General features: G+C 38.7%; 1 protein-coding gene across 1 annotated transcript in view; it reads left to right on the forward strand.

Moving 5' to 3' along the window:
• Window positions 1–222: 222 nt before the first annotated feature.
• The window catches only part of fhdc4 (FH2 domain containing 4), a 40283-nt gene continuing 14422 nt past the window's right edge, over window positions 223–26083 (forward strand). The window contains exons 1-4 of the mRNA XM_020927799.2: window positions 223–482; window positions 16928–16989; window positions 23354–23456; window positions 25654–25739. Coding sequence (XP_020783458.2) covers window positions 288–482; window positions 16928–16989; window positions 23354–23456; window positions 25654–25739 — 446 coding nt within the window. The 5' untranslated portion in view covers window positions 223–287. The remainder of the gene's footprint in view (window positions 483–16927; window positions 16990–23353; window positions 23457–25653; window positions 25740–26083) is intronic.

Raw genomic sequence — 26083 nt, forward strand, 5'->3', positions numbered from 1 at the left:
ATGAGAGGCTAAATATAGTGTGTTGCAAATCTCCGACTTCACAGGTTCACACTTTTACTTACATCATAACTTTACTCTTCTACTTTCCAGCTCTCCGATTATGAGGACATTGACCGTTTGCTGAAAGAACCCCGTCCCGAGATGCAGCCAGAATGTGCCCCCGCCCCCCCTGCTCCTCCTCCTCCTCCGCCACCTCCGCCCCGCCACCCCCACCTCCTCCCCCGCCGCCGCCACCTCCCGCCCCGGGACTCCCCTCTCGCCTCGGCTCCGCTCAGCGCCGCTCCACCATGAGGAACTTTAACTGGGAGACGCTGCCCAAGCACTCGGTCCTGGGCAGGCACAACATCTGGACGGCGGACCAGCCCGACGGGGAGTACGAGCTGGACACGGAGCGCATGGAGGAGCTGTTCAGTAAGAAGAACGAGCAGGAAAAACTCAACAGACACAGCGTCAGGGGGCTGCCCAGCTCCACAGCGCAGGGGGTGAGTCACATCTCTTTTAACAAACTGAGAGCCTGTTTACATGAGAACACTTGCGGGAAAAAATGACAAAATATTTTATCGGAAGTGCCTTTCGTTTAGACGGTGACGGCGTTTTTGGGGTTTAAAAAACGCAAAACCCTCCAGAGTGGAAAAGTTGAATATGCTCCGCCGTAGCATTTCCGTCTACACTGCCCAAGACGCAAAACTCTGGTCAGATCTGCTCACATATTTACATCACATACATCACCACCGAGCCACCTGGCTTGCATACCCAATCGAATTCCACACACTTTTGCATCACCGTATGCACGCAGATTTCCTCCCGAAAACGCTCGTCTAAACGCAGAATAAAAAGTGAAGACACAACGCTACTTTTGCGTCTTCTGTTCAGACCGCATTCATACAAACGTAGCCTAAGAAATACCATTTTAGTTAAATCTAGTTGAGAGAAAAGCACAGACATGGCCACAAATGCTCAAAGCTCTTCCCTTCTTCATATTTTGTACTGATGCTAAAATAAGCTGAAGTACGTTTGTGGCATCACCATGTTTGTTTTGGTTTGCTTTGCCTCACTTTGCCTTTGGCCTCTACACAAACCTCAATGCTGCAATGTGATTGGTCCAGTCTGTGATTGGTCCAGGGCAGGGGCGTCAAACTCAAATTCACAGAGGCCAAAATTAAAAACTGGGACTAAGTCATGGGCCAAACTAAATATTTATTGTAAAATTTCAACAACATATGCTTGTTTTCTCTTCTTTCAAGATATGTCATCTTAAACCTTTTCTTATTAAAATAAATGTTTAATAATAGTTTTGCTTAAACATTGAATCCAGAACAAGCAAAATATAAAATAATAATAAAATAATAATACAATTTTAAATAATTAATGTCTCTATAGTCTATCTGTAGCCGGCAGATCATCTCTAACACATATTTGCTATGATCTCGCGGGCCAAAGATAATTTTATCTCGGGCCAAATTTAGTCCCCGCGCCTGAGTTTGACATATACTATGACATGAATCACATCTGTCTGAATAATAGCGCCACTTGATTTTAAGAAAAAATATTCCTCCTTGTCAGTTTCTGTGATGATGCTGCTGAACCTTTTTCATGTAGGTCCAGTTATTACAGAGATATTAAACATAAACCACTGTATTTGAAAACATCTGTGGTCTAGTTAAAAGACAAATTGTGCTTGAAGATTCTTACGCTGTGTGCATCTGGCTCATGGGCTCTTTCAAACAAACTCACTTCATGGATTTATAAATGTGAGTCACAAACTCATGCGACGCTTGAATCAACTGATGGATTGAGCCAGTGGGCCAATGACAGAGCAGCGCTGTGTTTTAGGGAACCAAAACAAACCAAAACAAAAGCGATAAGACTTACTAATACATAGACTGCTTTTATTAGAAACAGCACAGAAGAGCCATGTGGGTGGAAAAGATGTCTGTGTTTTAACTTCTGTCAGTCATCTTAAAGGTGCACAGATGCTGGGGTTTAAGTAGTGACCATTCAGATCAAAAAGAGGTATTTTAGGTTTAAAACAACTGGATTTCAGCTTTGGAACTGGCAACACAAAAGAGAAGTTTGTCCGTCACGCCCAATGTTTTTGTGACTAAGAATAAATCGGCATTACATCTGTTTTCAGTAAAAGCGATATTTGATTTGAACATGTTTACCTCGTACCTGGGGACACAGATAAGTCAAGTTTGTGAAATTTTAAATAAAAAATACAAGCAGTTCCTTTAACAAACCTAGTAAATCCTGACCTAGAACACTTTTTTTTGGAAAGTTGGAGAATCTGTAGAAGCGAACTTTGACACTGAATGTTGTGAAATTCTGGGATCTCCTCCTCCTTTAGACTTGAATTGATTGTTTTTTTACGTACACGGGAAACAAAAACAACACCAAAAACAAATGTTACTTCTTTATTTGTTTTATTTTATTTATTTTTAATGTAATTTCAAGACATCAGATTTACAAACAGGCCCGGCGACAGAAATTTTGGGGGCCTGGGGCAAGAAAGCTCACATGGGCCCCCCTCTAAAATAAATTCATAGGCAGAAATTCCCCACTGAGTTCCCTGTTTACAAATATGAATGTCATTTATTTTGGTTAACAATGTGGGAAAAATTAAAATCAGTAGAGTACCATATAGCGATTTGATTATATATAGTGTTTGTGTGTACTATATACTGTAGTTTTAGTCTATGACACTCATGGATTGTTATCATTTTATCATCATTTCATCACAATATTGATCTAAAACAACTTATTAAAAGAAGTCAGCTGATTTCTTGACTGGAAAAAAAGCCACTTCATACTTCCTTTATGGTATGTCATCACACAAACAAGTGTGTACAGTTTAAAAACACAGTGGAGCACTTCATGTATTGTCTAGAGCAGAGGTGGGACCAAGTCTTTGTTTTGCAAGTCTCAAGTGTTTGACCTCAAGTCCGAGTCAAGTCCCAAGTCAAATACAGGCAAGTTCAAGTCGAGTCTCGAGTCACTGACCCATTAGTCCAAGTCAAGTCCAAGTCGTCTGCTTTGAGCTTCAAGTCATTTCAACAAAAAAGTATCACATATAGCTTAGATTTTTGCTATTTATATGAATTTTTTTGTGTGAATCATTACAGTCAGAATAGAATGAATTAAGATTTAAAAGTACTAAAAGTTATTTTGTCATGAAGGATCACGTTGTATGTAGTTCCCTCTGTTTTACTGTAGTCTTCTGTACATTACTGTAGTACAGGGGTGTCAAACTCATTTTGGTCCAGGGGCCGATTCCAACCTACTTTGATCACAAAGGGGCCGGATCAGAAAACTCATGGCATATAAACCTCAAAAATAACAATAAGTTCAAATATTTGTGCAGAGAAACACAAATCTATTACAGAAATCTTTTTTAATTGATGAACTTTTTCTTATTATATGTTTATATTATTATGAACAACCTGAAACTTTAAGAAAAATTCAATTTCAACACAATGTTTTAACATGAACTTGTATGCAAATAAGAATAAGTCCATTTATCTTGGAAAATCCTGCACTCGGCTCCACTCTTCTCATTTTTGACATTTTTCTGATGAGGGTGTCACGGTCAACAGTCAAAACGATCGTTCTTTAAGAGCTTTTGGAAAGGGACAAGTCTTCATTTGTGCTGCTCTGGTGGGAGGGGCCACGTACAGAGACGCTGGAGATGCTGCTATGCTCAGCACCGCAGAAAATTACCAATATTTTAATAGAAAATATAATTTAAATATTTTAGTAGAAAATCACATAAGGGCCACATTAAAGGTCTTGGAGGGCCCCCCCCCCGGGCCTTATGTTTGACACCTGTGCTGTAGTACATTTGAGTATCACAGAACTTAGATAGATAGATAGATTTTATTTGCACGTGTATTAAAAACAACATTTTAAACAGATAAAAACAGAAATGACTGTGCAGGAGAGAATAACAAGACTTTATTGGTCTTATAAGATCACCTCTCCTATAAACATGATTTTATTACAACAGTCATGAACACACAAGTTGACTATCAGTAGTTCAAATATTAAATAACATTACAAATCAATGTTTGTCTAGGCAATGAGGGTGAAGTGCCTTGCCTAAGGACAGAACAACAATTTTTACGACCGGCGCAACACTGTGGCACCTGATTTTCCCAGAGGTCGTCCATCCAAGTACTAACCAGCCCCGGCCTTGCTTAGCTTCTGAGATCTGACGGGATCAGGCTTTGGCAAGTCAGTATGGCCTTAATTGTCTTTTAAAATAGTCCAGTGAGGAAATTGATTTGAGAGTATTTGCTCAATTATTCCAGAGGGTCGGTCCTGTGAACTTGAGTGTTCTTTGATTCATGGAAGTTCTGCACAAGACAAGATAAAAGTCTCTGCAGTGTTTCGTAGTAGAGCAGGTGTGAACATCTGAAGAATATATGAAAAAGTCAAAAGATCTGGGTAAAACAAATACAGTTTATGTTTACATTAAAGACATATATACTTCAGTTTCATCCAAAGTAACAAACAGAAGTGGGACGGACATGTTCCAGTTTGTTCCTGTAAAACTCAGCGCCGCATTTATCAACCGTAAAGAGAAAAGCCTTTTATAAATACATTTTTTTTAGGAGAAGCATCAAATCTTCTCAAGTCACAGGGCTCAAGTCCAAATCGAGTCCGAATTCTTAGTTCATTTCATCAAGTCAAGTCGTAAGTCCTAAAAATAGTGACTCAAATCTGACTCGAGTCCAAGTCCCGACCTCTGCGAACAACGATGAAGAATCCAAAGGTCCAATATTACACAAATTGGACTCTACATGGATTTGTGTTTTGTTTCATTCACAAGTTTGATTAATCCTTTATTATTAGTCTGTCTGCGTCTGTTTTCTGTTTGAGACAAGAAGAACTCAGCCTAAATATTCAGGATTTGCGAGTTAAACATGCGCAAATCAAACAAAACACAACTCCAGGTCTGTTTTTGACGAAGAAACATCATAACACAGACCAGTAAATCCGAAAAAAGCTTAACATGGGCTTTTATTTTTGCATGTAGGAGTATCAAAATATTATTGTTTTGACTTGAGACGATGAAAGCCGCAACGTAATGTCTGTGCAGATCAATACGAGGGTGGAGCGGCCGTATTGACCGCAGTGTTTGCTCAGGGAGGGGGCTGGTTATTGTGGGCTCATTCATGAATCATACTCACAGTCTGCGCAAAGATATAGGACAGAGGAGAATCCAGCGCCTTTTCAACAATTCTCTCTGTTCTCAAGATAGCACCGGGTTAGTCATTCTAATCTACATACTGTATTTACACTGGACTGAGCGGTGAAAACCAAGGCCCAGATCAAATATTAGAAATGGTATTGCTGAATTTAATGGGATTTTAAAGACCCTGTATCTGTTTTTTGTTTTTTCCGTCGTGTACAGATATTTTGTGTAAACAGCTCTTGAGGTCAAATGAATCTGTGTATCATTCGTTCATTCGTTTTTCAGTATAAAACCAAAAATAAGAAAATGAAAAAACAACAATTTTCTTCATTATTTGTCTCCAAAATCAAAATGAAAAAACGGATAACGATTTGTTTTTTTTGTTTTTTTGATAACAGTTTCAGAGACTTAGATTGAGATGCTGGACTAAACCAGGACTAAACCGTTTTCAGTCCTAGTCTGGTCCAGGTCTGGTCCCGGTCTCAGTCCCAGTCTCAATCACGGTCTCAATCACGGTCTGGTCCCGGTGTGGTCCCGGTCTCAGTCCTGGTCTCAGTCCCCAGTCTGGTCCCCGTCTGGTCTCCATCTCAGTCCCGGTCTCAGTAACAGTCTCAATCACGGTCTGGTCCTGGTCTGGTCTCAGTTTCAGTCCTGGTCTCACTCCTTGGTCTCAGTCCCGGTCTCAATCCCGGTCCTGGTCCTGGTCTTAAGTCCTGGTCTCAGTCCCGGTCTGGTTCCCATCTGGTCCCCGTCTCAGTCCCAGTTTCAGCCACAGTCTCAATTACGGTTTGGTCCCCGTCTCAGTCAGGGTCCCAGTCCTGGTCTCAAACCTGGTCCTGGTCCCAGTCTAAGTCCTGGTCTCAGTTCCAGTCTGATCCCGGACCTGGTTTAGTCCGGCATCACAGTTTAAGTCAGGTAAACGAGAAACGTCCATTATCCATTTTTTTCCATTATTCATTTAAACACAAAATCGAAAATTTAAAAAAACGAATTGTTATCTGTTTTTGGAGACAAATAATGAAGAAAATAGTTGTTTTTTCATTTTCTTCTTTTTGGTTTTATATTGAAAAACAAAATGTATGTTTGCATGCTAGTTGTTATTAGCTTTACCAAGTTGAGAAAAGCGCTTATAAACTCCTCCTGGTGCGTGAGGAATAATTTTAGACCAGCCCAAAGCATTTTTTTAATGGTTAAAGTACAAATCTGGTACAGCACAAATAAATTGAAACTGAAACTTGGATGGGACAAAGTTAGTTAGAGTAAAGTCATACAGTTTCCACCAATAATTTTAGGAACCAAAACTAAAAATATACTGAAGGGAATTCCCATAGATAAGAGGTAATTTCCGAGATTCCCGTGCAGAATATTTGAAGCACATGATCTTAACACTGGCTTTGTTCAAGACGCACACAGAAATCTGATTATTAAGTCATGTCTGGACCTTTGAAGCAGGTGTATTGTGCTTGTGCCTGCTGTGTAGTTATATCATTTGCACATTTTAACTCACAATATTCATCTAAAAAGACTTAGGGATGTAACGATATCCAAATCTCACGGTATAATATTTTGTGGAGGCTAAAAAAATTGTGAATGTGCTCTTTTTTCCTCTTGACAAGACTTAATCCAAAGAACTAAGACTTAAAAGTGCTTAGAACTGTAGTTTGCACCAAAATGGAGCAAAGGATCATGGTCTATGTAGTTCCCTCTGTTTTTTAGCTGTTGCTGCACCATAACAATGAATTTAAGCAAAGAAACTTGTAATTCGATATGTTGTGATGGTCCACGATATTATTGAGAGACTTTTGACGATAGGATATCACAATATTTTGGTTATTGTTACATCCCTACTAAAAAGACTTCATAGGGATGTAACAATAACCGAAATATCATGGTGTAGTATCGTCAAAAGTCTCTCAATAAAATTATGGGGCATCACAATATATCGAATCACGAGTTTCTTTGCTTAAAGGTTGTATGGAGGATTTTGTTTTGTTTCAAATTGTCAATGATAGATTATAGAGGTGCAGTAGCCTTGTAATTATGATGACCAAAAAAAAAGAGAATAAAAATTCATCAACTCTGGACGTGGTGGGGCTAAACATTTGCCAATAGATAACGACACTGCCTCGTTATCTGTGAGCTGACAGGCTGTCAATCAATCTCCCTACGTTTCTAGCGTAACTGACTTGCCTGCGCGCCGCCGGTACGTGGTTTACGTACGACTGTCATGCAGTCCACAGACGCAAGCCGCACAGACGCTGTTTACTCCACCAACGCAACAGTTCTTAGCGGCTTTTTTTTACCTATATCTTCCTCGCAGTTCGCACAAAGTTTGTTGCAATGGCGACAAGAATCCAGGAGCAGTTCGCCGCAAAAGAAAGTTCATTTTTGAGGTCGCTGAAAGAAGAAGACAAGGGGAAAAGCAGCGAAGCCAAACTAAGGTGATTCTTGTAGATTAATTCCAGCGATGGCGCGACTGAAGCAGACGCAGGGTCTAAAGACTGACGCACTGGTCCACAAATTACTCCTGGACAGGAAACTTCTGCTTATTATGAAAACGTACTTTATTTCCAAGAGCTAGACAAACGTTTTTCAGGACACGAAAGCGATATCCTATGTCTGAAAACGTAATTTTCAAGGCAAAGAAAGAGTCCGCTTGCTGCTGCGTGTTGTAGCTAGTTAGTTCATTCGCACTGAATCTCCGCGCACTCTTCTCTGCACCCCTTTCCTGCTCCTCTCCCCGCTGCCCGATCCGCTCTTCCCCCTGCTCCTCACTTCTCGTCCGCGAACGAAATGTCCGCACACCCGCCCCCCCCGCTCCTCACTTCTCCGTCTTGCCTAACCAACACTGTAGTTAGTTGTTTACAAGTCATGTGCAGCTCACCGGCTGTAAACAAACCTGTTTCTGGCGTAAGGAGGAGGAGGGAGGAGGCGTTTCTACGTAGGAGCTGTAGGGGAGGGGGGGGTGGTTTCACGCATGCGCAACATTTGAAAAAGGACAAACAGTCGCTGGATTTCTCGTTCCTTGGAAAATCCTCTATACAACCTTTAAATTCTTTGTTATGGTGCAGCAGAAGAGATGGAACTACACCGTCCATGATCCTTTGCTCTGTTTCAGTGCAGACAACATTAAGCACTTTTAAAACATAGTCCTTCGTAAGACAGAGCAAGACAGAACAAGACAGACAGAACATGTCTCGTCAAGGCATTTTAAAATGAAAAAAGTGGTATATTGACTGTTTTGTTAGCCTCCATAAAATATCTCAATAAATATCGTACCGTGAGATGCGTATCGTGAAAATATGGTATCGAGAAATTTGAATATTATTACATTCCTACTGACTTCTGCGAAAACTGCGGTACCCAGTGAGAGCTGACATCGCCGTAAACGTCACAACAAAGAGTCGTGCAGCTGTCAATATTAGACATTCCTTTTCAACAGATTAATTATATAATGTTGTTTAGTTTTCGTATGATGCACACTGCAAAAAACAAACAGCACATCTGTATAAGAAAGGGTAAAATGAGATAAGAAGTTGCGTATATGTTTTATGAATTCTTTCCAAAAACACACAGAGTCTGGGCAGGTCCAAAATAAGTGAGAGGTGGTTTCCTTCTAAGATGATTCTTTAGCAGATAACAGCGATGTAGAAGTTTGTAGCAGATTTCCCTTTGCTTGTTGGCGATGAGATATTTGTGAGGTCATGTCCAAACATGTCAACAGAGTCCGACGCGAGTCCCTCTTTTTCTGCGGCGACTCATTATAAGACAAGTTTAACTGAAGATGAAGTAAGTTCCTTTTGAAAAGTTTTTCAAAGTTTGGAGCAGCGTCTTCACTCACACCTGCTCCAGCCGACATTTTTTATTTATGTTTATTAAGGACATCACAATCGCATTAGACAAGCCAGATGCATTGCTTTGAGTGTTTTAGCACAAGTGCGAGTTTTCAACACCTGTCCATATAAAAATATAAACTACATGCATAAAAACAGAGAATACAAGACACATAAATTACATACAGATAAAATATATACAGTACATTTTCAGTGGATGCAGTTTTGACTGGAAACATACAATAACTTTAATTTCCTTTTAAATTTGTTGTAGTTGGTTTCCAATTTTAAATGAGCTGTTAAACCGTTCCACAGACGAGCCCCTTTAAAAGAGAACGAGGACTGACCAAGAGTCGTCCTGTACCTCGGAACAACACAATTACCACTAGTAACGCCTCTTGTGTTCGCTCTGTGTGAACATTTTATTTTTAAATTCTGAGTGTAATGGTGTATTGCGGTTAAGACACTTAAAAAATAATTTAAGATTGTTAAAATTGATCAAATTTTCAAAGTTAAAAAGTTGATGTTTCTTTGTAATTTCACAGTGGTGCCAGTTTTTGGGCTTTTTGTCAAGGATCTTAAGGGTCAGTTTGTGTAATGAACAAAGCGGTTTTAATGTAGTTGAGGAGCCTGGGACCATGAGGTGATACAATAAGACAGATGAGAGAAGATCATTGCGTTCATGAATAGTTTAGAGGTTTGGAGCGATAGATCTTTACGTATGAAACGAAAGCAACTGAGACTAGTCTTAATCTTCAGGTGATGGTCCTGTCCTGCCGCTCCTGGCTCCACTAATGACATCACTCTGTCGCAGCCAATGAAACAGCAGCAGGGGTCGACATATCACTGAATACATCTCAGAACGTCTAATAAACAAAATGTGGACTAAAACGTGTTAAATTAATACTATTGAGGTTGGAAGAATATCGGTAATTTGTTTATTCAAATAAAATGGCAAATATTGGTTGTACTAGGGCAGTGGTCACCAACCTGTAGATCGCGATCAACAGCTGGATCTTTGCCATGTCCCCGGTAGATCTCCAGCTTAATTTGACAATTTGTGATACTAAATGTGCATTGAAAGTGAGTGCTTACTTTGGTTTAACTTATCTGCATGAGGTGGCTTTTTCACAAATGAAAATCATCAAATCCAAGCACAGAAACAGTCTGACTGATAGGCACCTCACAGATTGTCTCAGTTTAGCTGTCTGCAACTATAAACCAAACTTCAAAACATTATCCAAGGAAATTCAGACTCAGCCATCACCCCGAATTTGATAATAATAGAACTTCTCTCATTAACCCTTCGATATACTGTTAATGCTGTTTAGTGGTCAAATTTGCACTATTTTGGTTGCTTTCACTGCATTTGGTTTGCATTTTGTTTGTATTGCAGTTGCACTTTTTTTTTCTTGCAGAGAGTGTTTTAGTCCCCATTCTGTAATGAGTGTTCCTTTTAGTAAGAATGCAAAAATAAAGCTGTCTGGAACTATAAACTATGATCACGTTTGTTGTTATTTACGTTCATGTTGGTAGATCTCGCTCTTTCCTCAGACCAGACCTGAAAAAGGTTGGTGACCACTGTACTAGGGACTATTTTATCTTCCCCAAATATTGGTTGTGACTCGTCCCTGTGCAAACCTATGTCCTTGAGCATCACAGATCGAGAAAATAAATTTGGAGAACGAAGTACGTACAGAGCAGTGGCTGTACACTGGTGGGGGCGAAAACTGGGGGTTGATTGAGACAGTGACGTTGAATACAGGAGAATAAAGATTACTCAAATATTGATTTTCCACTGAAATCTCACACATGTTCCAAGTTATGAGAATACGTCTTTGTAATGCCTCCACGGTCCAGTAATGATCCAGGACAGAACAGGTTTCAGAGCTCGTCATTCGGAAACTGATTTAAAAAACAATGTGCAAATAATTACTCACTTTTAATTTCAATAAAAAAGATGACAGCGATTGCCTGAGAAACTGTTGGCTGATGGTAGATCGTCTGTTCCTGTGGGCGATTGTTATTTGTGAGGAACTTGTTGAACAGGACAAAATCAACTTGGATGATGTTAAAAACAAAGCACAGATTAAAGTCTAATTTGAGATTTTCAGATTAAAACACTGGGGCACCTCCAGTTTGAGTTTCTTTAGTAGTTACTTATATGATCATTATTTCTCATGTCATTTACTTTTATTATATATTGCTACATATTCACTTTCTTTTAAGGTATTTTAAGGAATGTTTTGATGGATAACGACTTGGTATTTTGTGTCAATGTGAAGTTGACTTGTTAAAATTGCATATACGTCTTGTCACTTTTTATATTGTATTTTACATTGTGATGGTTTTCAGTTTATGTTCAGATTATCCTTAATCATAATGTCAATTCAACCTTGAAATTAGTCATATTGTGTTATAATAAACATATTGGGGCGTCAGATTACTATAGGCGAGTTTCATTGTTGACAAAAGTGCGCGTTGCATGCTGGGAATTATTTTGGTCGGCGGCAAGAAACACTAATTCAACATGACGGACGGAGCAAGAAAGCACGTAAAGGGTATTGATCCCGGTTATTTATCCACTCTAACGGCAGAGGACCCAAGACCATTTGACCAGAAATTGGTCATAAGCATCGATGGAGCCAAATCACCCTTTTCAACCCCGACAAAAGGTGGAACAAACCAAATTTCTGGTCAGAATCACCAACTACCTGGACAAATATTCACTTCGGCGATATCCACAATGACTTGGTGGAAACTCCTGGGCCATTCACAGCAGAAAAGATGAAAACCTCCAAGAGTCTCGATGTGTTGTTGAACTTGTTGGAGTCCACGGTTTACTAGGATCTTCTACGTTTGCTCTGCGAATGTTTGAAAGCCGTTTAATTCACCGTTAGCGGTTCTTTTCACTCAGAATACGAAAAAGACATTTTCCTTCTTCCGTGCTTCTATTTGTGCATCCGATAATGCAGCAGGAATTTACCATTATGGGGATAAATACGCGAGGTTACGCACTGTGTTTGACGCTATCGTGTTTCTTGCCTCCGACCAAAATATTTCCCAGCAGCAACGCGGGCTTTTAATAACAATGACGTCATCTGAAACTCACCTATAGCCATAGGATTTTGACCTTTTTTATATATAATAGATCATTGTCAATATTCAACTAACATTACTTCTTACTTTACATCATAATAACTATAACAGACATATTGGGGGGTCAGATTACTATAATCACAGGTATCCCGTATTTAACTACTCAATTGATCAGCCCTGTTTATTTTAACAAGATTCCAAATCATTATACATCACTTTGATTATCTAACTAATTAATAACTACTTATCTCATTTTCAGTAAAATATGTTAAATAAAGTCATTTTTAACATTAAAGAGTTATAATCGACATTAAAAAAATGCATCTGAGTTCTTCAAAAAACACGTTTAAATATGTCATTATGTTTTAATTTGCAGATATTGTATTAATATTCAAAGTTTTTCTATAGTAATCAAGTTCTTTGTTAATAAAATATAGATTTTCATAAGGGGGCGTAAATTTTCTATTGGGGGGGTCAACATACCATATAGTATTTTGGGATCACCTCACCGCGGGGTCAAAATCCTATACCACGCCTGAAGTCCTGCAAAACTACAGCGAGGCACTTCCAGCCATTGCAAAAAAGGTCTCTTGCATCAGTTTGGAATCTGAGCCTTTTTTGACATTTTCTTTGTATTCTGATCATTTTCAAATAGGTTTTTCTGTATTTTTTGTATAACAAATGACAATATATGCCTCTCTTTACTGTTGGCAGGTATGAAATTGGTCAAAAATAGGCACACCTCTGTACATCACAGTTTAAGAACATAAAATTGGAGAACAAATGAAGTACAGAGCAGTGGCCGTGTCCTGGTGAGGGTAAAAACGGGGGTTGATCGGCACAATGACGTCGAATACAGGAGAATAAAGATTACTCAAATATTGATATTCCACTGAAATCTGACACACATTGTAGTTGCAATTTACGCGAATAAGTCTTTGTAATGCCTCCATGGTCCGGTAACGATCCAGGACAGAGCAGGTTTCAGAACTCGTCATCTGGACACTTTCAGAAACGATGTGCAAGGAAATTACTCACTTTGACTTTCAACTAAAAAGGTGAGAGTGACTAACTAACTGAGAAACTGTTGACTAATGCTAACTAGTTTGTTGGTAACTTGTGTTGGTAAAACTGGGACTGTTCCAGGTAAAGAGGGACGTCTAAACTTTAGTAATGAAGCTTCAGACGGAGTTAGCTTCACCTATCAGAGATGTGTTGTTGACATGAGCTGCGAAGTATCAGTTCTATGCGCTGGCTTTTCGGAAAGATAATGTTCACCAGGCATTAAAGGTCCAATATTACACAAAATTGACTCTTGTGAGCTTTAAAGGTTGTATGGAGGATTTTTTTTTAGTTTCAAATTGTCATTGAAAGTTTAAAATACCATTACAGAGACGCAGCAGCCTTGTAATTATGATTAAAAAAAAAGAAAGAATGAAAATCTATCGGTTGTGGACGTAGTGAGGCCAGATAAACATCAGCCAATAGAAAACGAGGCTCCCTCTTTTTCTATTGGCTGTTAGGTTGTCAGTCAAACTCCCTACATTTTTAGTGTCGGCGCTCGGGGATTATGTGGTTTATGCGGCGGTTCTTTGAGGCTTTTTCAAACTGTAGGTTCCTTGCAATTCGCACAAAGTTCACGACCAGTTCGCCGCGAAAGAAAGTCCGAAGGGTCTAAAAACTGACGCGTCGGTCGCTAAAATATTTCTAGGCAGGTCACTTCAACAGTGATTCTGAACATGCACTGGATGTAAACAAATGTGATTTCTAGAGTAAAGAGGCGGGAGGAGGAGATGTTTCTACTGAGGAAGGTGGTGTCACACATGCACAACATTTGAAAAAGGACGGTCGCTGTATTTCGCTTCCCTTAAAAAATCCTCTATACAACCTTTAAGTAGGGATGCACCGAAATGAAAATGTGCGACCAAAACCGAATAAAAATTAAAAGCTTGGCTGAATACGGAAACCAAATATTAAATGCTGTTGTTAAATTTTTCACATTTTTGTAAATATTGCATAAATAGTTTAGAATACATTTTTAGACATGTTTTGAAAAGAAAGTAAGTAAAGTACCAGTAAGTTTTTCATTCATATGAGGCTAGACCAGATATGTCAGACTCGGGCCCACGAGATCATGTCAAATATGTATTAGAGCTGCCCGCCGGCTACAGATAGACTACAGAGACATTATTTGTTTAAAATTGTGTTGTTATTTTATATGTTTCTTGTTCTGGATTCGGTGTTTAAGCAAAACTATTATTAAACATTTATTTTAATAAGAAAAGGTGTAACATTACGTATCTCGAAAGAAGAGAAAACATGCAGATGGTGTTGAAATTTCTCAATAAATATTTAGTTTGGCCCACGACTTAGTCCCAGTTTTTAATTTAGGCCCTGTGTGAATTTGAGTTTGACACCCCTGGGCTGGGCCTTCAAACAAAACAACAATTCCAAAAAGGCGTAAGAGTGCACTCACATTAGGACTTTAGAACCGTCCCAAAGCACAGATCGGCCGTAGAGCCCGGTACATCTGTCCAGTGTGAGCGCAATCGAACCATGTCCATGCACGACACGGTTGGGACTTTGGTCTGATTGGAGGAGGTGGACCAAAGCACGGCACGGAGCTCATGTACGTGCACACACACAAGTTTACTCTATGAGCCCTGTGTGTGCGCTGACGTCCCTCATACGATTAAAACTGTGAATAAAGTCCGATCTAAAACACACAGGGAATCCACGCTGACCTTCAAAATAGACTGTGAAGTTTAGCTGCCTCTTTTAAAATCCATAAACTCACGGAGGAGCGAGTATCGTAAGAGGACGCACATCCGCCTCACTAGTTAACAGATATTTCATACCGCTGGATTAAGGCAAGGCAAGGCAAGTTTATTTGTATAGCACAATTCGTACACAAAGTAATTCAAAGTGCTTTACAGAATAAGAAATACATTAAAATCATAATAAAAACAAATCAAAACATAAATAATCATGAAGATTAAAATTTAAAAAAAGAGAGACATAAATTGGAGAGAAGAGTGCGGAATGAAAACCTTTCAGTCATATGCACAGTTAAACAGAAATGTTTTGAGCCTGGATTTAAACAGCGTCACAGAAGAGTCTGTCTCACATGTTCAGACTGTTCCAGGTTTTAGCTGCATGAACCTGAAACTCTGACTCCCCTTGTTTAGTTCTGACTCTGGGCACCAGCAGGAGGCCGGTCCCTGAGGTCCTCAGAGTGCGAGATGGTTCATATGACACTAACATGTCACAGATGGACTTTGGTGCTCGACCATGGAGAGACTTGTACAAGCAGAGCTGCTTTAAAGTCTCTGAGCCACAGGAAGCCAGTGCAGAGACCTGAGCACAGGACTTATGTGCTCGTACTTCCTAGTTCGAGTAAGGACCCGAGCTGCAGCGTTCTGGATGTTCTGGATTAATTGTTTCTCTGATAAAAGCGATAGAACTACAGCGCCGTGTGGTGACGCCATCGACCGTGGCCCGGTTTGGTTGTGCAAGTGTGAGTGCAGAACACCATAAAAATATTTCCACATTGCTGACATTTTAAAGATCACCGTGTCACTGCACGTTGTTAGATTGTGTCATTGCCTCACACGTCACTATTTTCTTTTACTTTTAACCCACTCCACCGAAACTCAAATGTGACTTTTTTGCAATATTCGGCTAAATATATTCGGTTGTTTAATATTCATTGCATCTCTGAGACATTTATAATGTTGTTCACTCCTCAAAAACAGACCTGGAGTTGTGTTTTGTTTCAATCACACACGTTTGAGTAATTCTTTATTATTAGTCTGTTTATATCTGCAAAGCTCAAAATGCTCTGTTCCACCTTGTGATGTCATGATGAAGTGGTAGTTTTCAAGTCAACAGCTCCTTTTTATCTTTTAGTTCAGTAAGAATAGGTAATTGCAGGACTGAAATGATCCAGATGATTCTAGTGAAGGTGTGTGGAGTTTAAAAACACAGTGGAGCACTTCATGTATTGTCTGTAGCAGAGGTGGGACCAAGTTGTTGTTTTGCAAGTCTCAAGTCTTTGACCTCAAGTCCGAGTCAAGTCCCAAGTCAAATACAGGCAAGTCCAAGTCGAGTCTCGAGTCACTGGCCCATAAGTCCAAGTCAAGTCCAAGTCAAGTCCAAGTCGTCTGCTTTGAGCTTCAAGTCATTTCAAGTTTTTAAACCAAAATACCAAACATAGCTTAGGTTTTTGCAATTTATGTGACTTTTAAACTAAATTATACTTTAAAAATCATAGTATATTTATATGTGAGTATTTACAGAGTATGTAAGAGTTGTAGAAATGCACATTTTTGTTTTTTAAATGTCTTGACAAGATCTTAGTGTGAATCATTACGGTCAGAATAGAAAGAATTCAGATTTAAAAGTGCTTCTCAATTCTTCTCAAATCACAGGCCTCAAGTCCCAAGTCACTGACCTTCAAGTCCAAGTCGAGTCCCAAGTCTTAGTCTATTTTATCAAGTCAAGTCTCAAGGTCCTAAAAATAGTGTCTCAAGTCTGACTCGAGTCAAAGTCGCTACTTGCAAGTCTCCACCTCTGGTCTGTAGTGTTTTCATTTTGAGAGAAGAACTCCTAACTCTGCAGGATTTGTGCGTTGAACGTGTGTGAATGAACAAACACAACTCCAGGTGTGTTTGTGATGAGGAAACAACATTATAATAAATAGATCAGAAAATAGATATGGGCTTTTGAAACTGTTGAACTTGTTTATCGAGCGCATTTACCCATAACAATCCTTGTAACGTCTCCACTTTTTGCTCCACAGGTGTCCATCCTGACCTCCAAGAGAAGCATGAACGTTGGAATCTTCCTGAAGCAGTTCAAAAGGTGAGTCACGGGGCCGGAGGCGTGAGGGCTTGGTCCGGTAAGCTCCTGGTTTCCCTCCATGATCTGTTCAGAGACAACAATAGGATAAACGGGAGAGAAGAGGCGGATCCACGAGTTTGTAATACTCCCCATTCAGGTCTGATCACCGCACTGTAAAACCTGCACCGCACAGGAATCCAGAACATATACGCTGTCATCGGGGTTGCAAAATGTCAGAAAGTTGGGAATTTTTGGGATTGAGCAGAAGATATGGCAGTTAAAATGAATAAACTGGGAATTATCTAAAGTAAATTTAGGAAAAACATTTCTGAATTTTTCATTTTCAGGCCTAGTTTTGAGTAGGGTTTTTTTTTCTTTAGGAATTTTTTTAGTTTTGAGTAGTTTTTTTAGGAATTTTTGAGTAGTTTTTTTTTTTTTTTTTTTTTTTTAAGGAATTTTTGAGTTTTGAGTAGTTTTTTAGGAATTTTTGATTTTTTTTTTTTTTTTTTTTTTGAATTTTTGAGTTTAGAGTAGTTTTTCAGGTTTTTTTAGGAATTTTTGTGCTTGAGCTGAATATTTTCAATTTCAGGCCTAGTTTTTTAGGAATTTTTGTGATTGAACAGAAGATATGGCAATTAAAAGGAATAAACAGGGAATTAGCTAAAGTAAATTTGAGGATCATTTCTGAATTTTTCATTTTCAGGCCTAGTTTTCAGTAGTTTTTTAGGTTTTTTTAGGATTTTTTTTTGCTTGAGCAGAAGATATGATAATTAAAAGGAATAAACTGTGAATTATAAATTTGAGAAACATTTCTGATTTTTTTATTTACAGGCTTAGTTTTGAGTAGTTTTTTTTTTAAAGAATTTTTGAGTGTTTTTTTGTTGTTGTTTTTTTGTTTGTTTTTTTGTTGTTGTTTTTTAAGAATTTTTGTGCTTGAGCAGAGGATATGGCAATTAAAATAAATAAACAGGGAATTAGCTAAAGTAAATTTGAGTATCATTTCTGAATTTTTCATTTTCAAGCCCGGTTTTGAGTATTTTTTTTTTTTTTTTACTAGTTGTTTAAAGACGGGGTATTTTACTTATGTGGCATATTAACAATTATATTTAGCTGTGACCTTTTATTGTTTTGAAAATGCTAGACATCACCAAATAACAATGGATTAACATGGTTTATAAGCTTTACTTTTATTTTTGACTCTCTTAAGTGCTCTCCACGCTCTGTCACTCCCCCTTCAGAGCATACGTTGTGATCGGGGTTGCAAAATTTCAGAAAGTTAGGAATTTTTGGGATTGAGCAGAAGATGTGGCAGTTTAAAGGAATAAACAGGGAATCAACTGACCGCTTTTGAAATTATCAAGATAAAGTAAATTTGACGAACATTTCAGATTTTTTTTTTTTTTTTGAGTAGTTGTTTAAAGACGGGGTATTTTACTTACATGGGGTATTAAAAATATTTAGATGTTACCTTTTATTGTTTTGAAAATGCTAGACATCACCAAATAACAATGGATTAACATGTTTTATAAGCTTTACTTTTATTTTTGACGCTCTTAAGACGCTCTCCACACTATGTCACTCCCCGTTCAGAGCACTATGAAACTATACTGGACATTGCATCAGGTTTGTTGTTGTTGTTTCAGTTTTGTATATTTATGGAGAATTGTTTGGTTATAACTAGGGGTGTCAAATTATCGCGTTAATTGCGATTAATTAATTACAGTCATATTTAGCGCGCTATGTTTTTTAATCGCGTTAATCTCATTTTTAATCTCTAACTTTACTGTTTCTGTATGCGAGTTGCTTTATTATAAAATCTGTTTTTATGCGTTGCTGGGGCAACAACACACACACACAAAAACACATTTATACATTTTTTTATTTCGGTAATTCCACTCATTGCCGGAAACCCACACAAAACGCGCGCAGTAAGAGCGATGTAAACGTTATAGTAACGTTGGCGGCGTCAGGCACAATGGACAAGGTGGAAGAGCCAGTAGAACAGAGGCAGCAGCGCACAGGTAAAAACACATTCGTGTCTTGGAAATTATTCTCCCGACGTACAATATAAAAGAAAATAACAAATATAATATCGCCTACAACTTAAATGTCACTGGTGAAAACAACCTTCATAGACTCATGATGTCTGCACTACTGTCCTATAGTGACCTGCCACATGAGGGGACACGCACACAAACACACACAAACACACACAAACACAAACACACACACACAAAACACACACAAACACAAAACACACACAAACACACACAAAACACACACCTTCATCATCGTCATCAACCTGAGAAAGCGCGGACCACGTTTCCTTCCGTAGACACTGCACGGACACCGACGTGCTCCCGTGAGCCGCGTGTGGATCGTGTTTTCTCGCGTACGCGGCGTAAACCGCGCTTCCTCCTGTGAGCCTCTAAACCAGAACTAACACCAAGACTAAAACCAGGACTAATCCAGTCCAGGACTAAACCAGGACTAAACCAGAACTAAACCAGAACTAAAACCAGAACTAAAACCAGGTCTAAACCAGAACTAAACCAGGTCTAAACCAGAACTAAAACCAGGTCTAAACCAGGACTAAACCAGAACTAAACCAGGTCTAAACCAGAACTAAAACCAGGTCTAAACCAGGACTAAACCAGGTCTAAACCAGGACTAAACCAGAACTAAAACCAGGACGAAACCAGGACTAAACCAGGTCTAAACCTGGACTAAACCAGAACTAACACCAGGACTAAAACCAGGATTAATCCATTCCAGGACTAAACTAAGACTAAAGTAGGACTAAAGCAGGTCTAAACCAGGACTAAAACAAGGACTAAAACCAGTGATCTCATATATAAAGCATTTCTCTATCAATAATATTTTTAATATGGTTAAGGAAAGACTGGACTTTTTATTGTCTTTAAGTAGACAAAAGTTATTATGTTCAGATTTCCTAGTCTTTGCTGCTTTACAGCAAACAGTTTCTTATTCATGGAGACTTGGGCTCAACAGACAATTTGGAGAGATTTGTTAAACAATAAATGACTTTATAAAGTCACTTTTTTTTTGTTCTATATCAGTCTTTTGATCTGCCACAATAATGTAATAATGAATTTAAATGAAAATACCTCAAATTGAAGGCTTTTCTCAGCAATTTTTAGATGAGATTAAAATTAGAGATTAATTAGATTAATTAATTACAGATCATAATTAATTAATCTATCAATTTTTTTAATCGCATGACAGCACTAGTTATAACATGGTAGAAAGCTCAACAAAACTCAAATTTTGCTTTTTCTTTAAGCAGTTAAATTATCTGTCCATAGAAAAAGCTCTGGTTTAAGTTAAGATAAACTTCTTGGATAGATATTTTTGCTCAGAAAAAATGTCTAAAACACATCAGCAACAACAACAAGTCTTACACTGGAAAAAAACAATCTAGTTAAATTAAAATGACTTAAATTAAGAACATTTTACTTAAATTGAGTCGATTTAACTTGACAAGTAAAATTATCTACCAATGGAATAAGAGCAACATTAGATTTTGTTTCTCATTTTAAGTGCAAAAAGTTGTTGTTTTTCTTATTTTAAGTGCAGCAAGATGCATTTTTATATTTTAACGACAAAAGGTTTTGTTCCACTGGCAGATCATTTTACTTGTCAAGTGAAATTTACTCTTAATTTCTTAATTCGAGTCTAGATTTTGGGTTTTTTGCAGTGTATAGTGTAGACTAAAAATAAATCTAAATCAAGACAAACATTCTGAATTCATCTGATTTGAAGTTTAGTAGATTCACTTCACTTTTTACAGTTCATAGAAACACTCCCTCGACGGCGCGTGTGTGTACAGGCCCACGTCTCCACGGTAACAGCTACACCGCTACAGTTGTGTCAGCCCAACCAGATCTGTGGAATGTTTTGTACAGTGAATGTGCGGCCTGGGGCTCGTTGCCGTGTGTCACAGGAAAAAAACACGCAAGCCTTCCAAACACTATGACGCAGTGAAGAGATGAAATTTATGAATCGTCTTGCGGAGTGAAATTTCTTACACAACGCGGGGCTGACAGTTAAGGACTCATCGTACAGGAGCTGCGTTTATGATGACACACGGAGATTATTAGATTAATGGTTTATTCTGTGGCGCTGAGTTTCTGATGCACCAAAAGAGTACATTTTAGGGATGGTCTGAGTTTGGCTAATCACTCATATTTGCTCTCTTAATTTTGAATTTTGGTAGCGCCGTCCCTCCAGCTCCAGTTTGATGTTGTACTTGCACTGAAAAATATTAGTCAAACATGTGTCCTGGTTCTTATTTGGGCTGTAGGAGGTTGTTGTTCCTTTGGCCAGGAGTAATGGGACCTAGCCTGCTTCATCAGCCGGTTTCACCTCGTGGAAACCGTCTGACCTCGCAGCATTAGGATTCGTTCGTTCAGCAGTAGGCGGGTACTGTTTTTATTTAACCAATCGCTGCTATTTGGTCGTGACGTATGTAATGCGCCAAATCCCGTAGGAAGAAGGGCAATAACGTCTTTTCCCTTGATAAAATTCACCAGACATTCTCTTTGTTTCGGCTTTAAATCCTCGATCTCAAGAATCGTTGCCAACACAGAATGTCTGTCTTCGTCTACATCAGGGGTGTCCAAACTTTTTTCATCAAGGGCAACATATCTAAACACAGATGAAGCAGAGAGCTGGTTGAGGGCCATAGACTGGTGCTCAGTACAGTGAATAATTGAAATATGTCCAAGTTTAACACGTTAGAATGACCCATCAGTCTTTATTCATGCTAAGATCCTTAAAACCACACACTAAATATTAAATATTCGCTTTATCAAGGTAGATTTTCAAAAACTTGCAGTAAAAAGTTAATTTTTAATTGATGCAAGATCATTTGCACAATTTTCCTGGAAGCCTGAGGGCCAAGATAAATTTGTCTGAGGGCTGCATTTGGCCCACGTGCCATAGTTTGGACATGCCTGGTCTACATCCATCTCGACTGCTTTGTTTACTGTTGTGTTGTACTACAAATGAGACCCAGACAGGCGCTTGAGTTTGACGTCATGGCTTCACAGCTTTTCGCTGATTGTCCGGTGCATGGTCTACAACTTCCATGGTTCTTGCAAACCGTCTAGTGCAGGGGTGTCCAAACTTTTTTCATCAAGGGCCACATATCTAAAACAAAAAAAACTTGCAGTAAAAAGTTAATTTTTAATTGATACAAGGTAATTTGGGCCAATTCACCTGGAAGCCTGAGGGCCAAGAAAAATTTCTTTGAGGGCCATATTTGGCCCACGGGCCATAGTTTGGACATGCCTGGTCTAGTGTATTCTGATTCCTGACCTAGTCGCTGGAGAGAAATGAAATTGAGCAGAGGCACTAGGTGGTGCCAGCCTGGTTAATTGGCACCCCCTTACTTTAAATAAGACCTTTTGTGCTTGTGACTGCTTTATAATTATTATCAATGACTCAATGACTGGGTCTTTAAATTATAATTAGCAAATTTTAAATCTCTCTATATAAATCTAAAACGACGTAATAAAAGAAAGACATAAAAGTTCTGACTTTACTTCAGAAAACTCTGTGTAGTTGTTGGACCCTCCTGTGGGTAACTGCACATCGCACTTGCAGGCAGCAGATTTCTTTCTATTTGCACTGAAATGACGAAGTAGCCTCACCCAGTCACTCACTGGGTGGGTAAATCGTGAGAGGAAATAATTACAGCCTGGTTGAAAGCTCTTTGAAGTTGATTTTGATCAGGTCGTCTTTAATTCATTTCATTTCATTAATTCTTTTAACAAATATTTTACAGTTAATAAGCGAGTTAGTGCTGTTGTGAAATAGTTGCAAAAATACATTTATCTAATATAATATAATAAATTAACTGTATTTCATCTACTTATATGAAAAATATACCATAAAACCCAATCAGAAACTAGTCATAAGTCTTTAAATTTGAACAAAAATGTAAAACTACAAGCAAGCATCTATTAAAAGCAGTAATATAATGACTCATAATTGTTCATAACCCGAGGAATGGAAATCTTGGAGCTCTTCTCTTTGACATTTGTCCTGGGCCCTGGGTGTGGGACCTAACCACAGTAACAGCCACATAACACAACCATTATTATTCAACCGAGCCGTCGAGTCCAGCCTTTCCATTTCAGAAACACAAATCAGTGGTTCCTCGGTGTTACCTCTGCTCCTCGCACAAGTATGTGAGCAGGCACGGGCTTGCACACACAGACACACAGAGACTTATGAGACATTTAAGAACAGCTCGTAAACTCAAAACATAAACTAATCATTACGTATTGGCTCATAAGAAAACATAAACACGGTGACTGATTGTGACTGATCTATTGCTGTCATTGTCATTTCTCTGCAGGCCTGTTCGAGACATGATCGAGGATATTAAAGTGGGGAATTACCTGAGTTTTGGGACTGGGAAACTGAGAGAGCTGTGCAAGATGCTGCCAGATAAAGATGAGGTAACTGTTTTGATTTTTTTCTTCCTACTTGTTCACTGATAAAACGGATTTGAGTGGTTGAACCTGATCTGTTTACTATAAACTATACTCAGACTCAAACTATATCTGATCTCAAAGCTTATTAACTCTTTCCCCCATGAAGACGTGATTTGACGACCATTAGAAAGGGCTCCTGTTTTTCACGTGTAAACAGAGGATGCAAAAGGCGGGGGACACTACAACCCACACTAAGCTGACCAATAGGATTCAAGGACAAGTTTTCGACGATTTTTTTCCAAAGTTTATGAATTGTAGCTTCCGGAAAACACACAACACCAAACACGTGCAATGGAGAGATCGTGGTGCACAGTTTGAGAAATAATCAGGAGGGGACGTATTTTATGGATAAGTATAGAGAAAGTGACTTTTATAGATTTCAAAGTGATGATGAAGTTGATTATAAAGTTGAAAACAGCGATAACGACGGACTTTCGGAGAGTGAAACTTACGAAGGTGAGAACGCCGCTGATGCGTCTGTGCGGAGTCCTGCGATATCCGAACAAACCATCGGGGACTTTATACTCGATTATGGACCAAAATTGCCCCGAAATCTGGATGTTTCTCAGGCTAGTCTGTTGAAATATTAGTCTTTTTTTTCCAAGGTGCGATGTATGACAGAAATGCCACAGAAACAAACACTTATGCAGAACTCTACGCACAAGAAAGTAGCCAAGATAACAAATACTGGACACCCACTGACAGGAAAGAGTTTTATTACTATATTATTATATTATAGTAAGTTAAATGAGTAAAACTAATTGGGTACACACAGGTGTATTTATAATCACTTGTGGAAGTCCAATTTCTTTTATGCAGTTGTGCTCTATGGGTAGCACTAGTCATATATGTATGGGTTGTTCCTAGTCGGCGTCCAAGGGGGAAAGAGTTAAATCTGCACTGTGTAACTTCTCGGTTGTGGGTGCGTCACATTCTTGTTTAAACAGATCTACCTTACATTTATTCAATTACAGGTGGTTTTATTGCTCAAAAATACGGGATCGCCTCTCCACAGATTTGACCTGTAACTTGGCTTGGTTTAGTCTCCATGAAGATAGAAAGGTTTAATGCCACGAAGAAAAGCAGAAAACCAGAAAAAGTTATACAGTGCACCTTTAATAAGAGTTCAATGGGGATTTAAATTAAAAATAACTTTCCGATCATTAGGCCTGTCACGGTAATTGCTTGACTTATGATATATGATATTTTGAATCTCGTTTGTTCAGTTTCTTTGCAAAAGTGAGGAGATTTTTGTCATTTTTATGTAATCACCATAGACCAGACATGTCAAACTCAGGCCCGGTGGCCAAATTTGGCCCGCGATATAATTATATTTGGCCCGCAAGATCATATCAATTGTGTATAAGAGCTGCCCGCCGGCTACAGATAGACTATAGAGACATTATTTATTTAAAATGTGGTTATTATTTTATATTCTGCTTTTTCTGTATTCAGTGTTTAAGCAAAACTATTATTGAACATTTATTTTAATAAGAAAAGGTTTAACATATACATATTATATGCATACATATTACAAGAAGAGAAAACATGCAGATGTTGTTGAAATTTTTCAAAAAATGTTTAGTTTGGCCCACGACTTTTTAAAATTTTGGTCCTCTGTGAATTTGAGTTTGACTCCCCTGCCACAGACTGTATAAAGAGGTGGACTAAGGAAGTGTGACGTCACATCACAGCTGCAGTCAAATGAAGCTCATCGAGGCTTGCAGTTATAGAATTTGGAATTCCAACAAGGAATGGGAGCAATTAAATTTGTTAGTAACACTAGTGGGGAAGGAACACACCTGATTTGTCGATTTTTTTATGTTCACATCTTGATTTACGGAAAAAACAGGGAAATAAAAACCCCTCATGTAGAGTGATCATGTAATATGAACATTTTAAGACCAAAACGCCAGGGCCAGGCAGCAGTTACAGAAAGAGGTACAACAGTTTTCCAGTAGAAAGTAAACTAGAGCCAAGAGTCAATGGAGCCAAACTGTGGTCATGCTCACTGCAGCGAATCTACAGTCTATGGAGCACAGGCCACTGAAAACAATACGACGCCATCTTGGGTTCATCTTCAGACTTTTTTTTATGGTTCTGTGCTTACCACTCATCGTAACTATATTAATTTTTCATTTATATTTCCCTCTTGTTGCAGTTGAAGCAGCTGAAGAATTTTAAAGGAGACCACTTCTCTCTCCCGGATGCAGATTTGTTCATGCTAATGCTGATCAAGATCCCCAGGTAAATGAAATCAGTCGCCCCTTTTACAAGTTTCGGCTCTTTTATCAGGTCCGAATCTTTTGGTTCAGTTCACGTCAAAGAGCCGTTCAAAAGTCTGGCTCTTTTATTATTTATTTACATGACAGAAGCCGGTGTGAGAGCTCGTTTTAAAAGGTGCACTGCGTAACTTTTCTCGTGGAGTGTCCGCTACCTGCTTGTTTCCATGGAGATGTTATCGCTTTGCCTGACATTAAACGGCTCTACCTTACATTCCTTATGCTGCCTGACAGAATTATCACGCCTACATTAAACGGGAATCTACTATTTTCATAAATTATTCAGACGTGTATTTACCTGTTCATTTG

The sequence above is a fragment of the Boleophthalmus pectinirostris genome, unplaced genomic scaffold (assembly GCF_026225935.1).
Source record: "Boleophthalmus pectinirostris isolate CB_2022bp ecotype Guang Dong unplaced genomic scaffold, ASM2622593v1 HiC_scaffold_9, whole genome shotgun sequence".
NCBI lineage: Eukaryota > Metazoa > Chordata > Actinopteri > Gobiiformes > Gobiidae > Boleophthalmus > Boleophthalmus pectinirostris.